Source organism: Amphibalanus amphitrite, unplaced genomic scaffold (genome assembly GCF_019059575.1).
Source record: "Amphibalanus amphitrite isolate SeventyFive unplaced genomic scaffold, NRLGWU_Aamphi_draft 000632F_arrow, whole genome shotgun sequence".
Taxonomy (NCBI): domain Eukaryota; kingdom Metazoa; phylum Arthropoda; class Thecostraca; order Balanomorpha; family Balanidae; genus Amphibalanus; species Amphibalanus amphitrite.
Window position 1 is genome coordinate 372,893 of NW_024882126.1, and position 17,064 is coordinate 389,956.

The following is a 17,064-nucleotide window of genomic DNA, read 5'->3' on the forward strand; positions in this document are numbered from 1 at the left end:
CATCTCACAAAAAATCAGAGTGGAACTAGATGGGACTACCTGTTGTTTCCTTACCTAAACTTTGCAGTTATATTCCAGAATCACTGTAGGAGAGCCTTCATAAAAAAGCTATAGTACATCTTATTAAGGGAAAAAGTATACCAAAAATTTTGCACTGACCAGTCGGCAGCTTCATAACGAACATTTTGATGCATAATATGTGGGATTTCAATTTGGTGTCTATTAGCAATAAGACTCTGAATATCCGGCTCAAGAAACCTCTTGCTCCGCGTCAGTTTCCGAGTTCTGGGATACCCCATCTTCGGGGGCTGATTACAGTTATTTTTGGTCACCCGGATTAGTTTTTTTGGCCTAAGTATAATAATTTGATCAATTTCAAATCGATCTATATTAAAAATAATCCGAAACTCCGGAATCGCCCGTGGCCTCTCGTGAGGGCGTTTCCGACCAGTGTGCGCCGTGGGGACGTTTTTGTACGACTTATATCTCGGCAACCACTGGGCTGATACACGTGCAGTTTTTTGTGTGGGGTAGCTTTTTCCCTTCTTTCACATAGTGTGCTACTCTCGATGCATATGGGTGACCCCTAACGCACGTTCCACGTGCAAAGCCAAGAGGTGCCTGTTTTGTAATAAGCGCAATAGCTCGCGGTAATTACTGGGCCGATTGCGCTAAAACTTGGCATGGAGGTAGACACTTTCCAGGCGATGCATTTCCATGTGTCTTGGTAGGGGTGCAACTGCACGTGCGCACGTGCAGGGTGACGCTTCCAGATCTCGAGAACGGCTGGACCGATTGTGTTCAAATTTGGCATAACGCTTGATACCGATCAGTAGGTTGCAGTCATTTAGTATGTATTTCCATGTGCCACGATTGGGGTGCAACTGCACGTGCGCACGTGCATGGTGACGCTTCCAGATCTCGAGAACGGCCGGGCCAATTGTGCTAAGATTTGGCACACCGCTAGAGATCGCGTAGTAGGGTGTCTTGCACAGGTCTGCTGGGCCCCAGGTTGCACGTGCGCACGTGCAGGGTGACGCTTCCAGATCTCAGGAACGGCTGGGCTGATTGCATTCAAATTCGGCACACCTTTAGAGACCGGTTAGTAGGGTGCTGTGCACAAGTCAGTTAGTATGTATACTCATGTGTCTCGGTTGGGGTGCAACTGCACGTGCGCACGTGTAGGGGTCGCTTCCAGATCTTGAAAACGGCTGGGCCGATTGAGCTTAAATTCGGTACACCGCTAGAGACCGGGAACTAGGGTGTAGGGTGCCGTGCACGTCAGTTTGTAGCACACCCACCCCGGTCTGCACGTGCAATGCTCGTCCTCTCGTTTGGCGGCGGGCGTTTTTGCTGCGTTCACAGAGGTGCTTGCTCAAACAACCTGCGGTCCCGCGATGCGGAGCCCAGCATCGCAGATGCTGGTATAAACGCCGGGGAACGGATATGACGTCACTGGGGATTGGCTAAACGAAACGGCTATTACGTGCAAAATTGTTTTCACGCATTTAAGTCCATCGTATATTGACGGGATCCCAGCGGCCGATTTAATAAAGTTCGGTAGTGTCTTCGTTTGCAGCAGCGCGACTTTTACGCCCTAAGAAATTACACCCTCCATAGAAGTGGGTGACTATTGGAATGGGAGAGCATATTTTGAATCAATGGTGTGCTTGATGCTTCTGTTTGTTTTGGCCACTGTATTTTACACATCCACTGCTGAGTAATAGTGACAAAACTACAGTGATTATGTAATACACAATCACTGTAAATATGTATTACATAATGCCGTGAAAAGAATGGCACTCCCTTTATAAGGTTGGGCCAGTGTAGTCGCGACCCGCGAGCTCGGCTTCACCGCTCGGCCGCTAGGCTACGGGCCGAGGAAATCGGTCCTCGCCTGAGGGCAGGACGGAGGTCAGGGAGGGAGCGCGGGGTCAGCCAGGTATCGCCTGTTGCCGAGCGGCTGCCCCTCCCTCCCCTCCCTTCCCCTCTCCGACCCTCCCTACCTCGGTGGCGGATTCCGCCAAGTTACCGATTCGCCTACGGTGGGAGAGCCAAACCAGGGGACATACTTTTTAGACATACCGTACAGCTTGCGGCAGATAGGTAGGCAATGCGCTGTTGAATGACACCTCGTTTGTTTGAATCGGTATATTCATATTGAAGGTTCAGCACGCTAAAACTTGTCTCAATTTTTAGCGAACATCTTGCCAACTCATTCTTATGTAAATGTCAGTTGAGAAAACATGCAGTAGTATTATACAATTGTGTATTCAGCAGTTACACAATACACATCCGTCATCCTCTTATGTAAAACACTAAAATACGCCAACCCGAACCCCACCTGAAAATCCATATATGGACCTACGCTGAGAACACTTGCACTCCACTCCTACTGTCAAAAAGCGTTCCATCCGGACGACGACAGGCCGTGAGTGCGGCCCACCCACCGCTGCGCTTTACGGGGAAATGTGACGATGAAACGAAGCGACGCCTCCCTGACCTCAAAACCACGACAAAGGAGACAGCAGCGACACGCCGGGAGCGGAGCGGTGAGTGGTGAGCTCGTGACCGGCGCCGTGGCGCCTGTGTGACCGTCACACCGGGGGACGCGTTGGCTCATCGGTCGCCGTGCGGGGAGCGGCGAGCGGGCTGGCCCGAACTCGGCCGCCGGCCCGCGGGGCCGGACCGGTCACGTATGCTCCGCTGTCGTGCCGCCGGCGACCCTGCCACCGACGCCGTCCACTCGTGACCGGCTCGTGACGGCGCATCACGCTGCTCGTGACGAAGGCGGTGACAGTGCCGGCCGCGGCAGTGGCACCTCTGGGCGACCGGCAGCGGCGGCGACTGACCCGGCTAGGGGAAAGGGGGGCTTTTCAGCGCGCCATCGGTGGCGCATATTCTGAGTCTCTCCTGTCGTCCCGCATCTACCCGCTCTCGCTGGCGCGCAGCACGGCACGGCGCTGCAGCAGTCTTTGGCCTCGGTGGGCCGGCGCCTGGTGTGCGCGGCCCCGCTGTTCCCTCCCCGACCTACTGACGGCGCGACGCCAGGTCCTCGATGTCCACGTTGCCCTGGAAGCCGCCGAGGACGATACGGTCGTCATGCCTCTCCTGCGGCAGCGGCGCGCCGCGTGACCTGATGTCCGGCTGCAGGGCAGAGGCGCCTACCTGGCCGAGGAACGGGCTCGGCCCGACCGGCGGCAGCACCGGCTCGTCGCCGCTGCGCCGGAAGCCGGTCTGCTGGCCGCGGAAGTCGTCCTGCTCCGGCCGGTACGCGCTGGGCTGGGGCCGTCCGCCCAGCGCCTGCGCCTGCTGGAAGTTTGGGAAGCTGCTGCTCGACGGCCTGCTGCTGGCTGAAGGCCTGCTGCTGCCGAAGCCGTTCCCGGACGAGCCGAAGTCTGCGCTCTGCGCCAGCGGCCTGCGGCGGCGATCCTGTTCGGGCTGGCGCTGCTGGTAGGAGGGCTGCGGCTCGGGACGGCTCAGCAGCTGCTCGCCGGCCGCAGACGCGTCCGGGTAGTAGCGATCGGCGTACTGCGGCTTTCGCGTGTCGTTGCTGATCTGCTGGTACAGGTAGTCGTTGACAAAGGTGAACTCGTTAGAGCGCTGGCATATGTTGTCGGCACTCTGCGGCTGACAGATGAGGTTGATCTGGTGGAAGCTGTTGCCGTTCGGGCAGACCCACGAGTGTTTGACGCCGGCTGCGCAGTAGTGGAAGACCTCGCAATTGACCGAGTCGTCGGCGTAGTAGCCGGTGGCGCTGGGGTCGCACTTGAATGTGGAGACGGCGAGCAGCTCGGCGAGCCGGTCGGGCTCCTCAGCGTAGTCCTCCTCCTCCTCCTCCTGGACCCCGGCGGCGTCCTGCGGCAGCGGGACGGGCACGGCGTCAGACGGGTGCGCAACATCTGCGTCCGCGACCTAACAGCACTCGCAGCAGCCGCACTGACACAGTGACACGTGCTGGCACCGAACACCAGATCTAGCAATGGCAGCAGTAATTCAGTCGGGTGCACTGTCGCTAATGCACTGTAAGTGTAGCTATAAATGTTATTGTTTAGCTGGGATAGACACATTCTAGCATAAAAAATACTCAAAATGTTTGAATATTTTTATGTTAGAATAACGCACTGCTACTTTTGTTGTTTGTCGTCATTTTTGTAAATGCCAGAAACAACTGCATCGGCTGAACATAAGGACAGGACCTTGCATTCAAAGGACGAGAAAAGCAAGGGCCCATACACAGATAAACGATTCGAAGAAACTGTGGTCACGAATCACGATAGGATTGGCGGTCGAACCGGTTTGTAATGAATGTCTCCTAGAAATGCATGCATGGCTGACTCCACTTTCCACGGCGGCTTACAACAGGACTGCTTTCTGCCGGCGCGACCCCTTGGCCCATCACATCCGGGAGTGCGGCTGAACAATACATGACCCCCTTCTCCGCGGCCGTTCCCTCCGTGGACTAATGTTTGCCCTCCTGTCGGTCCGGCCGCGGGCGTTTTTTGTCTGTCCGTGAGTGCGGTCCGCAGGCACCTCCAGTCTACAGTTTCCGGAGAGGAGCCGCGTCGCGCCGGCACTCTCGGTTTCGGCGTCGCCCGACCGCGAAGTGGCGCCGATGAAAGCGTCCGTTTTCAGGTCAGTGGCGGCGCTGGCCGGGCGAGCAGCTGACGCGGCCGGCGCTCGGCCATGGGCAGGGCCATCCGGCACCGCTGGACCGTGTCGGAGACGAACCAGGCGGCGCGCCGGTCAACGCCCCGCGGACGGGGTGCGCGCCACATAGCCGTCCCGGTCCACGGCCGGCGCGGCGCAGCTCTGTGACGCACCCGAACGGCCGTCGACATCTGGTTAGTACACATCGATACGCTTAGCCAGCCACAAGAGACGGAGCGTTAGTGTAGATCGGTACGGTTAGCTAATCATGTGAGATAGCGCGTTTCTCTTGTGATAGTTTTGTCCCAAACTACAAGGAAGAGATACCCACGCATTGCCAGACCGTGACCATGCGGCAAACCATTGTAGATGATACGCCGGCAACTCCCGACATTCGCAGGCATACTAAACGACGATGTCATCTCAGAGTACAGGAAGCGTATTGGACGGAGAACTTGCGAGACCAATTGGCGCAATACGACAGTCGACTTTCGTTAATGGTGTAGGTCTTTTCCTCTGTATCAGACTTAACTGCTGTGACACATAGGAAAGATGGAGGAAGAGAGAGAGAGAGAGAGAGAGAGAGAGAGAGAGAGAGAGAGAGAGAGAGAGAGAGAGAGAGAGAGAGAGAGAGAGAGAGAGAATGAGAGAGAGAGATAGAGAGAGAGAGAATGAGAGAGAGAGATTGAGAGAGAGAGAGAAAGAGAGAGAGAGAGAGAGAGAGAGAGAGAGAGAAGAGAGAGAGAGAGAGAGAGAGAGAGAGAGAGAGAGAGAGAGGGAGAGTAACTGAACGCAAGATGTCCGCTGTGTAATCCGTTCCGCTCGAAGAACGCCAAAACGAAAATAAAGAGTAATAAAACTTCTTTCACTTTCACTGGCACTTGCTTTCCATTCCGACAATTAAGGTATTGCCACCGCAACACATACCCAGATCTAATTGCATTCAATTAATACAATTAGCTGTCTTGTCGATGGTGAACTGAACAACTGTCTGAGTATAAGTTCCTAAGCGGCATCTGTGCAGTTTTACAGTTTGTCACCCCTCTGGACCGGTCAGTCTTAGTTGGGCCCGCTGTGCATTATCAAGAGGTGCGTTGCACGTTGCAATGGGTGGAGCACAGCCCTTTGGCCACCCCACGAGCTCGAGGCCTTGGGGCCGATAACGGTAGATTCATTGGCCTTATCTCGGACCATCCAGGTCCGACGGGCTAACGGTACAGGCCCCATTACCTGGGCTCCGGGGGTTACGTCCTGACAGACTACAGCCCCATTACCTGGGCTCCGGGGGTTACGTCCTGACAGACCGCAGCCCCATTACCTGGGCTCCGGGGGTTACGTCCTGACAGACAGGGTTACAGTCCTGACAGGGGGTTACGCCCCATTACCTGGGCTCCGGGGGTTACGTCCTGACAGACTACAGCCCCATTACCTGGGCTCCGGGGGTTACGCCCTGCGGGACAGCAAACAGACCCCCCACCCCCCACCCCCGTGAACTCACCCGTGAAACCATGGGTGCATACAAAATGCAAACCTTATTGAACTGGGAGCTTCGTCTATGAGACTGCATAACATCGCTTGACTATTGTATAGGTGCTTGATGAAAGCTGCTCAAACAGGTTTAATGAATTATACATTTTCATGTTCATTGCTTAACGCTCAGTGCCATTTAAGTAGTCTTTAGTTCGTATCACAACATAGCATTTGAGTCTTCTTAGCGGGAGCACTGTCCAAAGTACCATTGACGTGACGATGAGGTGGTGAGAACACGGCCTGAGTGGACACAATCGCCCCAAGCCACGAACAAATAGGAGCTGTATTTTCCCCGTAACACGCCCACAACACGATGTTGAGTGCTACCCGACTACCACTCGGCACTTACTCAGTACCAAATGAAGAACATGTTCAGTTCGTTAGCAAAGGCTGCTACTGTTGTCACGAGCTGCTCAGGTTTAAGGAAAAAGGAACAACCTGTAAGTAAACCAATCATTTAGGAGTCCATCGCGTGCTTTCACGTGAACTGTCATGTCAGCCTGTGTAAGAAAGTATAGAGCGGCTCTAGTTTACCGCCGATAAACGCCATTGCTCTCCCGCCAGGTCGGGGACTTGTGCAAGCGTCGTGACCCCTGACAAGCCTGACCTCTGCGCAACCCAGGTCAGGCGAGCGAGCACGCTATCTGGTCGGCACGCCCAGCAGCGGCCTTGACTCACGTCCTGTTTACCTGTCGCCAGCGGCACGAGCGCTCGGCCGGGGGTGGTCAGCGTGAACCAGCCAACAGCTCGGTGGTTGTTCCATGTCCGCGACAAAAACGCCGCTCTGCGACGATTAAGTGGTGGGATGGGCTGACTGGCCGCCTGGTTGCCGGCCGGTGAAAGCCGAGCGGCAGCAGCCCCGAGTACCGACACACACGGGGCCGTCCAGCAGCGCTCCAGATGGGCGGGCCGTCACGGCGGGGTCGAAGAACGGGTGTCAATGACGGCCGCAGCGGCCCACTTCGGGACGCGCCCGCGACGCATGGTGTGCCGGATCGGTGGGCGCCGGCCGGCTGCCGCTCCAAGACAGAGGCTCACCGGAGCTCGTCTGGCTCCGGGAGGGTCCCCCAGTAGAGGTGGGATTGGTCCCGCAGGAGAGGTGAGGTCGGACCGCAGGGAGGCGGGTCCCGCAGCGGCCGGTGTGGGGTGCAGGCGGCACGGCGCCAGTCCCGCTGCCGCTCCTCGGCCGACAGTGGGCCACGGGGTAACGTAACGGCGCCGCTCCAGCTCTCCCCGCGGCGCGCAGCTAATGGACCGTGGACCGGCGACATTAGCCGGGGCGGAGCCGGCCGCAGCTCGCAGCTCACCATCGAGAAAGCCGTCTCGAAACGGGGCCGCGCTCCGGTACAGATGGATAGCAGGCGTCTGTTCCGCTCGCCGGGCGGCCGGTCAACCGTCCCAGGTGTCTGCGTCAGTGACTTCCCAGCCCGATGGGCCCGGCGGCTGGGGACGCGGAGCACGGCACCGAGACCAGCGCGGCAGTCCTGCCCCGGCTCAGAGGTGTCTGCCGAGAACGGCGCGGCGGCGGGTGCGAGTTTTCCCCGGTGAGATCTCGCCCGCCGCTGTGCTGTCGGCGCCAAGGTCGGTACGATCACGCACTGCCGACACCGGGCCGCCGCGCGGGGCGGAGCGGACAGAGTAGACAGGGCAGATTGGACCGGACAGAGTAGACAGGGCAGATTGGACCGGACAGAGTAGACAGGGCAGATTAGACCGGACAGAGTAGACAGGGCAGATTGGACCGGACAGAGAAGACAGGACAGATTGGACCGGACAGAGTAGACAGGGCAGATTGGACCGGACAGAGTAGACAGGGCAGATTGGACCGGACAGAGTAGACAGGGCAGATTGGACCGGACAGAGTAGACAGGGCAGATTGGATCGGACAGGCCGCCTGGCACTGGACAAGCCCCGACGGCCGGAGAAGGGCAGATTAAGCTCAGTTTGAGGGTACTTAGGGACCTAAGGGCGATGATCGAATGGAAATGTCAGATAGCCAGTCTAGGGTGCATCAAACGCCCCGATGTCTTCAAATCGATCTGTCTGTTGATTCAATTTGTTCCACTAGTAGCACAATGACGCTGTGCAAAATTAAAATTATATCGGATGCCATCTAGGGGGTCCGCATCAGCTATGAACATGCTTCATCACTTAACCTTCCTCGATGGAGGGGGTTGGTGCGACCACTGCTGTTTTTGTCGCGATCGGTCGAAACACGTCCGGTTAGGGAACTTAAATTTGGCTTAGCTGACCTTTGATACTTAAGCCTGAACATTTGGCATTTGCTGCATATTGATATCAGGTCAGGTCAGTGACCTATGACGTCATATGCGAACCTCTCAGTCTCGATGGTCTAAAAATGCTGCATAGATTCGCAGCGCTCTCAGAGTCGGGGCATCTTTCGCAGGGAGACGAAACTTAGGAAATCACAAGCTTTCAAATTTTTACAGCTTTTTTCCTCTGATTTTCTTTTCCGTAAAGGTCGCCTGAGGTCAGGTCAGTCACGTGACACCTCCATTATGCCCCATAGGTAGTGATACAGAAACTGCTCACTGAGCAGTTTCTGTATTGTTTTTTCTGTATCTGTTTTGGCGCTAACTGAGTAGTGCTCAGTTAGCGCCAAATATGATCCAAATATGTTTCAGGAATTGAAATTTATTTTTGTGCCCCGTTTTCGTGGACTGATGCCTGGTTTGTATTCAACTTGTGCCCTATATGACGTCCTTTGACATCACTTAGAGTATTTGAGATCATCGCGATTTTTCCTCAATAAGCCTAAATTAAGCACGAAAATAATAACTATAGATAGTTTCAGCTTAGCCAACTGATACGCATTACCTATATTTAGGAAGTAGGGCTTTTGCTGGGAGGGAAGTCTGGAACAAATCGCTTCGTTAAAGGTAGTGTGCCTCCTTTGAAAGATTTCCCATTTTATTTTTCCTAGGATAAGAAGCTTCTCTTTTTACCTAATATCGCAAAAAATATCAAAAATGGGCCTGGAATAGTGCCTTTTTCGCCTAAAAGTTTTTCGGTTTTTAGATATGTATAACAACTGTAGTGGGCTCACCTGCAAACAGGCGTCGGGCAACAATCGCGAATGCGGCGCACTTGTGACAATAAGCAAAGGTCATTATAGTGTTACGACCATACGACGTACGGGAATGAGTTATCAGCTGTCTAATCGTAGACAACACAATGTGGAGCCTTAAACTGTAAGCCCGTATTGGTATTGTTTCTTTTATTTGGCTGTCGAACATTATTTATGGTTTGAAATATGATTTTATGTAAAATAATTGATATGAAAAAGCCGTCTTATAAGTTATGACCCCATTTCACCACACGCAAGTGGCAGAAATGACAATGATCAGCTGACGCATTTTTCTTGGCCGAAGTCAGAGCGCGCGGCCCGACGCGCCACGCGTATTTGGAAATTCCGACCTCGACGAGCATCAGAAGCCACCTAACAGGCGTGTTCGAAACCGCAGGAGATGATGATGAACGGGTTTATCGAAACTTGATTGGATGAGCATATCGGTAATAGCGATTTCAGTGTGTGCATTTATTGTTCATAGTGGTGTGAAATGTGGTTGGGGTACGACCGACAACCCGTCGGGGCGAATTTCGCACTGGGGTACTCAAAATTTGAAGAATTTAAGACGTTTCCATGAGTTTTGAAGGTATGGATAAGTTCTAAAAATCCGGTTCTCCTTATCTGGGCCATTAACTCCATACGGTCCAAGAAAGCTGGCACACTACCTTTAAGTTCCAATGATTAACTTGGGTTTTCTTGGGTTAGAGCGGTTCTTGCTTATTTTATGGTTTTGCGATTCAACGACATGACTTCGATACTTTGACTCTGGGCTCGCAGAAGACGCACACGATGATAAGCTCGCCGATATGAAGCCTGAAATTCCTAGTCGACCATGGCAGCGTCAAAACCAAATGAAGTTACTTTGTCACGCATGCAGCCCTGACAAAACCGGTTTGAGACGAACTCATGTTGAGGTAAATGTTAACACCGCTATTATTGGTTTAGAGTGACTCGTTAGTATCTTTTTAGCAATCCGTGAATAATTCTCATGTAATTTGATAGCACGTCTTCGACGACAACAAGAGTAAGCCGCTCTTCCCGTCGGTAATTGTTCGGCGACCTCATGATGGACCAAGTCCCTGTGGAGCATCCCAAGTCTGGACTCTCATCCCTCGCAGACAGGTGTATCCGACGTTGTCAACGACCTTGCGGTTTCAGTAGCGACGTCCGAACTTGATATCTTCGTTTTGTTGCCGCCACTTGCTCTATTGAATGTTGCCGAGGTTTGGGCGCAGTCTTGCCGGGGTGTGACTGGCGATGATCATTCTGACTCGGTTTTCATATTTACCCCATTGACCCAAAACAATAGGTCACGATCACGTGAACGAAACCTCCGGAACCTCAGGTGACCGGAATGGAATATCTGAGACATGCCAGTTGCTACTTTCTGGAGTTTCATCTCCTTGTGAAAGACCCTTCCCCGTGCGTCGACGAGTGGATGCAACGCTGAATGGTTGGCGCTATAGGTATATGTAGATTGTAGTTGTTGCACCGCGCTATATACATAGTTGTTGCACCAGATACATGGCCCAGAAAGACGAGAGAGCGCAGGCCTTTCAAAAAGCAGACGCACTGACACTGCAGTAGCGTCTGATGATAAGAGCATTGTCTAATGTCTACTCATCTCGTAAGCGTGACTACATTGAAACGTTTGAGCATTGAACACTTACGGAGTAGTTTTGTTGCCTTCGTAACATATTAATCGTAATATTTCGTAATATTTATTCGAAGCCTTCGTAATATTTCGAAGCTGTCGGTGGTGATTTACACCTACTATGGATAGCTGGCAGGACTCCGACTGGTTGACCTGACCTGACCTGACCCGACCAAGCCTAAATGCATAGAGACATCATCTTTGATCAAAGCTGATCTGAAAATCGTAATCAGCACCCCGAAAAAACTACAACAAACTCAATTCACGAAGTTCTACCAGGTCCCGATTTTCCTGACTTTTGGGTCATTGACCTGACCTGGAAGGTCAACCAATGACCTAGGACCGTAGAAATTGATATCATCTGCTTCTTCTCGTTACGGGAAACACGCTAGTTTTTCCGTGAAGCTCTGGCTTAATCAGAGACCGAACAGCAAGAGGGTCCAGCTCCTGTACGTTAGACGCACACAAAACACCAATACGGGCGAGTGTCAAGACTCCTATAGGTGAAATCAGATACATTTCAGATTGATTTGGTGGGCAGTTTTAGGATAGCACTAAGCACTTGCAATGTTTAGCGATTCTAAAAGATATTTTGACCTAAGAATAATTTTAAATAATTTGTAATTAAGCGCCATTAATGATCAATTTCATGAAATTTCGTTAACTTTAGGGTCAATGCGGACCCCCTAGATGGCTTCAGAAATTCTTGAAATTTGGCATGGTTGATACATTTAGGATACGTAACAAATTAATTTTGGTGACAGGGGGTTCGTAGAAATTTTTCGAAAAAGTGGGGCGTTTGATGCACCCTAATAGCCACCTTTGATAATAAATCGATCATTCCAAAGCCCACTAAGCTGGGCATATTATTGAACGAAAATCAATCATTCTGGGAGCATCGTGACTGAGTGAGACAATGTGGGAAATGATCACACTAAAACTATTCTGAGAGTTGTTACCATCGCCATTGTTTACCACGATCATACACAGCCGTTTAAGCGAGTCTTCCTTTCGAATGCAATGCTGGATTTTACTGAGCTCTACCGTAGTAACCGCCTAATGCCACAATGCATTGCCCTCGTAAGCAGCACAGCTCCAGCATTCCCCGGCCTATGTGATCGGCGCGAACATGGCTGCTTTGCTATCGCTGGTTTGCTCTTCGGTTACCTCGTCCGCCGTAGCAGTAAATCTGACTTCGCCGAGCCCCAGGATTGGTCATCAGACGTGACAGGTCAGACAAACGTACAAACGCATCGCTAAAGGGAAGGTGCCTGAGGGCGCTGACGACTGTCAGGCCCTGTGTCAGACTCACCGAGTAGTCAGCGAAGTCGGCCTCCTGCGCCTTGAAGCGGCTGGCGGAGCGGCTGGGCGCGCTCGGCGTCGGCCGCGCCTGAGACTTGGTCGGCACGGGCGCCAGCTCCTGGGGCGAGCGGAACTCGTCCGGCTGGAACTGGGGGCGGAACTGCGGCTCCGGGCGGAACGGCTGCGGCTCCGGGCGGAACTGCGGCTCCGGGCGGAACGGCTGCGGCTCCGGGCGGAACGGCTGGCGACTCGGCGGCGGGCCTTGGTTGAACGGCACCAGCGTCTGTGGCTCGCCCTGCTGCTCGGCAGCCGGCAGCGGCCGGCGGGGCCGCACGCGGCGGCGGCGCACCACAGCGCGCGCCGGCGGCGCCTGCTCGGCGTACTGCACCTGGGCGGCGGCAGCGGCCACACAGGCGGCTGCAGCCAGCAGCAGCAGCGGACGCATCTGTCGGCACCGCGACACCGTCAGGCACTGCCAGAGGGGGACCACCACACAACACGGCACAGCGCACACCAGTCGGCCCGGGTATAGGGGTTAGCTGTAACTGTGGGCTCAGCTGTACGGGCTCAAATGAGGGACTCAACTCAAATCCACATAGGGCGCTCGGGATCTTATTACAGCATTCCTCATTCGTAAACATCGGAACCTCAGGTCCTTATGTAAACTGCTGTTTGAGTCGAAAGCTAGCGATTATACTTTTCGAGAGTCGGAAAGGACGGCAGAGTTAACAAAACTGATTGAATCACGGTTCGTTTCGTTATGAAGCAACGGCCAAGATAATTTATGAAGAATGACAACTTGATTATAATCTGGCCACTGTGACCCGCCGATGGAGGTGCGGCCCTGACTGGAGTCGGCTAATGGCCTCACGCTCGTTCCTCATTGCCCCCCCCCCCTCCCACGCCCTGTTGCACCGCCGCCGTGAGTGGCGTGCCCCGGCCCGGCCCGGGGCGGGGCGGGGCGGGCCGCCGACCAGCGGTGAAGGGCGCCGCCGGCCGCCGGCCGACACGGGCGTGGCCGGCACCGCGCCGGGACTCGGGACTCCGGAGCCCACAGCGCGGCCGGCGGCACTTTCCCTGCACGCTGCCCGGCGGCACCCGTCACAGGACTGCGGCCACTCCAAAAACTCGCCGCCGCACACCATCCTGTATATACGGGCGCCAAACAGGGCAGTCCGAGCCCCGATAACGGGTCCGGGGTCAGGTGCTTTCGCCCCCGCTCTGTGAGTGAACACATGTCCATACGTCGTGGTTTTTATGCCCAACAGTAGTATTACGCAAGTGGGTAGTAGTTCCGCTTCCACTCGTCATTCTGACTTACTACATAACATAATGACCGTGGCAGGAGCGTGAGTTTCGTATGGAGACCACTCGTGTGAAACGGGGTATTTACGTAGCCTGTGGTCGAATTTTATCACTTTGCGGAAACGCCACCAAGGCACAGGGCAAAATACACGAAAATTAAGAGCAAGCAAACATGCAACTTTCCTAACAAGATCCCTAAAATGGTGACGGTGTCCGGACTGCTAAAGTAACGTTAGCCAGCACTTGTGCTATCAATATGTCACAGGCCGTATGAAAACTTCGTCCGTTTGCAAACGGTCTACCTATATGAAAAGGAAAGAAACCACGTTTTTTTTAGCAGGACGTTGTTTGTTTTCCTTTAGTTTTGGCATCTTGATAAGACCCTTCCGGCTTCCACCTTCAAAAAAGTTAGTGAATTGGGGTAAAAATTGTCCCGTTGTTCAGAAAGAGCTAAAATGAATAGCTACCAAATTTCCCCCAAAAAATATTCAACGGTTTTTGAGATATTAAACTTTTATTTTTGTTTATTTTTTACAGCTTCCGCTGTTCCTATGACGTCACTTGGGAGCAATAATTTGGTATCTTTAAGTGCGACAGATGTGGCGTGCAAGGTGTATAGGTACCGCCACAACAATAATTGTCTTTCTTTTACCAGTATACGATTAAAAAATCGCTAGATCTGCGCTGACGCCAAAAAGTTTCAGGGGGCATTCAAATGTATTAGCCCCTTAGAATCCGAAAACAGCAGACTGTAAAATTTAACATCTCCGAATTAAAGCATTGCTCGATGTCGTGAGTGCCCAAACCGGTAATTGCAAGCCAGGAACCTTGCAATTCGGCTATCTCAACTCAAAAGTGAAAACTAAGGTTAAGATGGGATGGTCACTTAAATCGTCCAATATATTCACTGCACACCTAAATTAACTAATACAGGGACCTTCCTCCGCTCTCCTTTTCAACTCAATTATGACAACAACTGCAACGTTACAAATGATCTATGGGTGGAGACTTCCACTGGCGTCTAACTGAGCAGACGTCCAAGTTGGCGTCTAACTTGGCGTCTAACTGTTGGACGGAGACTTCCAAGCTAGACGCGTCTAAATTAAGCCTATGCCAGATAGACGCAGCGGCCGTCCAGCTAGACGCGTCTAAGACTTAGACGCGTCTAGCCAGACGCGAAATGGAAGTCTCCACCCTACATTAACCCAGCAGGCGGTGGGCGCCACCCTCGGCGCGGTGGGGGGGGGGGGCATATTTTGCCCCGCTCCTAATCTCCGAAACTACTGGACCGATCCGTAAAATTCAAACGGCGCTCTATAGTCCTGTCAAATTTGTTGAAGGAAATCCAATTTCATTGACCTAGGTGTCACCGATGACGTCACAGGTCAGGTCAAAAATAAAATGTTTCACCGTTCACGGGTCTTCTAGGAAATGCGTTATAACATCGAGTCAAACGCAATTTGTCGAAAATCAGCGATAGGCGTCAGTTTCCTAGCACACAAGTTGCCATTAGAGGTCACTGATAATACCCGGTCAGGTCACAGGTCAGGTCCCCAAAGGTCAGCACATGAACCCAACTTTACTAGGGTTGTGCGATGCATGTTTTATGGCAAATTTTTAATTTCCAACTGAATGGTGTTGGTGATAAGACCATCACGTACGGTTTAGGTCACTTTCTGGCATAGGCGGCGGAACGGGGAGGGCACCGGGGCACCGTGCCCCCCTTTGATTTGGGCATTTTAACATTAGACCTATGGGCGTTGCATGGAAAAAATGGGACCGAAAGTCGTCAGTGCCCCCCCCCCCTTAATTGAAGGTGTTCCGCCGCTACTGCTTTCTGGTGGAGGTCATGTCAAGGTCAGGTAAAAAAGGTCACATTTCAAAGTTGATAGTTTTGCATTAAATGGGTATTAATTCGATGCAGCTTGTCACGGGCAGTCTAATGGTGGTCTTTGTTTTGCGTTACGAGATCTAGAATTGCTAAAAATTAAGTTTGATGATTTTTGGCTATTATATCCAAAAAATACTTTTGATTTTGGGTTAAAGTAAAAAAAAATCCAAGATAGCAGTTTTATAGGCTTATCAATTCTACACCTTTTATGTCTCGAACATTTTTCTGTATCTTTAAAGCTGTAGGCCTGACAGCTCTTCTCGCGAAACCTTTTTTGGGTCGAAAATGGCAGAGTATGACGTCACTCCGACGTCATTAGCGAACCTATCATAACCTTTTGAAGAAAAAAATTGGTCACAATGTGTAAAAGTTATGCCCGGGACGGTACTGGAGGTTCTGGAGATATATCGAAAAAAACAAGGGGGGGGGGGCAAAAAATGTCCCTCCCCCACCACCTGAAAGGTTAAGCCCGCCTACCCTGCGAATTCAATGTTTCTACGTTCCTTGGGAGACCAGGGAGTAATAGGTATCAGTTACAACGTTCTCAAGTTCCGCGTTAAAAGAAAGGTGGTTTTGGCGGACGAGGGACTTCGAAGCATTCAAAAACTACATGAGGAAATTTTCGCACTAAGCGTTAGCACCTATTTTTCCTTCACTCTCATCTCACAACTAGGAATACGGCAATGATACAGTTCACCTGCTCACAAGTAAACATATGGTTGTGTTCATCAAATCATTGGCTTATACGAAAAAAAAATTAACAATAACGCCGCTTAAATGCAGCTGGCTTATCGTCTGCTGCAAGCCTCGCTGTCCCCGCGATTCCTCCAGGACCCAATCTTATAAAGTGCCGTACTCTATTAATTAACAACGTTTAGTACTACATGTTTCAAAATAGGCATCGGTGTCAGCAAATGCGTATCACAGTAAAACAAACGATTCGGGGAGCCACCAAAACACCGGATAGCCTGAAACTCGTCACAACCATTTTGCATCTGATACCCGTTTTCTGGAGCTTCACTTCAGCAAGTGCTGTCAAATCCTTTGTACGGCACATATAAGATTGAGCCGGGGGAAGACGAGGACCTAGTAATACTCAGATCTCGGAGTCGGCCGAACTGGTGTGTCGGACTCACCGTTACTGGTCGGGCGGTGCGGTGCAGGTCGGTCTGGGACTCACTCCGTGCCGGCGCGGCGGTACACCGGACGGGGTCGGAGCCGCTCAGTGCGGCCCGCCGCCGGGCGCCGCTCTTATGTAGCTTTCTGCTGGCACGGCGGGAGAGTGACCCTGATTCGGCGGCGCGGCGCGGCCCTGCAGCCGGTCCGGGCCCTGCACCGCCGCCCCGCGTATACCAAACCAGGGGCGAAAACCCGGAAAATACGTCACTGCACTTCACTGAGCCGGGGCGCTAATTGGACCGTCGTATTTTCTGACCGTAGCTGATGTCGAGCATTTTGATTGAGGCTATTTAACAGAAAATCAGAAAGCTCGCAGAAATCTAAAACTGAACTTACTAATTTAGTGCAGGTACTTATTGCTGGGTATGCTGACCTGAGTAGGGTAACGGTAGTGCCGAGAATGAGTGAGCTGGATGGGGGTGTTCTGAATATGCGGTAACTAGCAAGATTCTTACAGATAAG

At 52.5% G+C, this 17,064-nt stretch overlaps 1 protein-coding gene across 1 annotated transcript; it reads right to left on the reverse strand.

Moving 5' to 3' along the window:
* Positions 1-2,255: 2,255 nt before the first annotated feature.
* Positions 2,256-16,690, reverse strand: LOC122363649 (alpha/beta-gliadin A-V-like). Its single transcript, XM_043333160.1, has 3 exons — positions 16,560-16,690; positions 12,238-12,672; positions 2,256-3,858 (listed from the first exon to the last, which is right to left on the reverse strand). The coding sequence occupies exons 2-3, from the start codon at positions 12,670-12,672 to the stop codon at positions 3,031-3,033; spliced, it is 1,263 nt and encodes a 420-aa protein (XP_043189095.1). The 5' UTR covers positions 16,560-16,690; the 3' UTR covers positions 2,256-3,030.
* Positions 16,691-17,064: the final 374 nt, after the last annotated feature.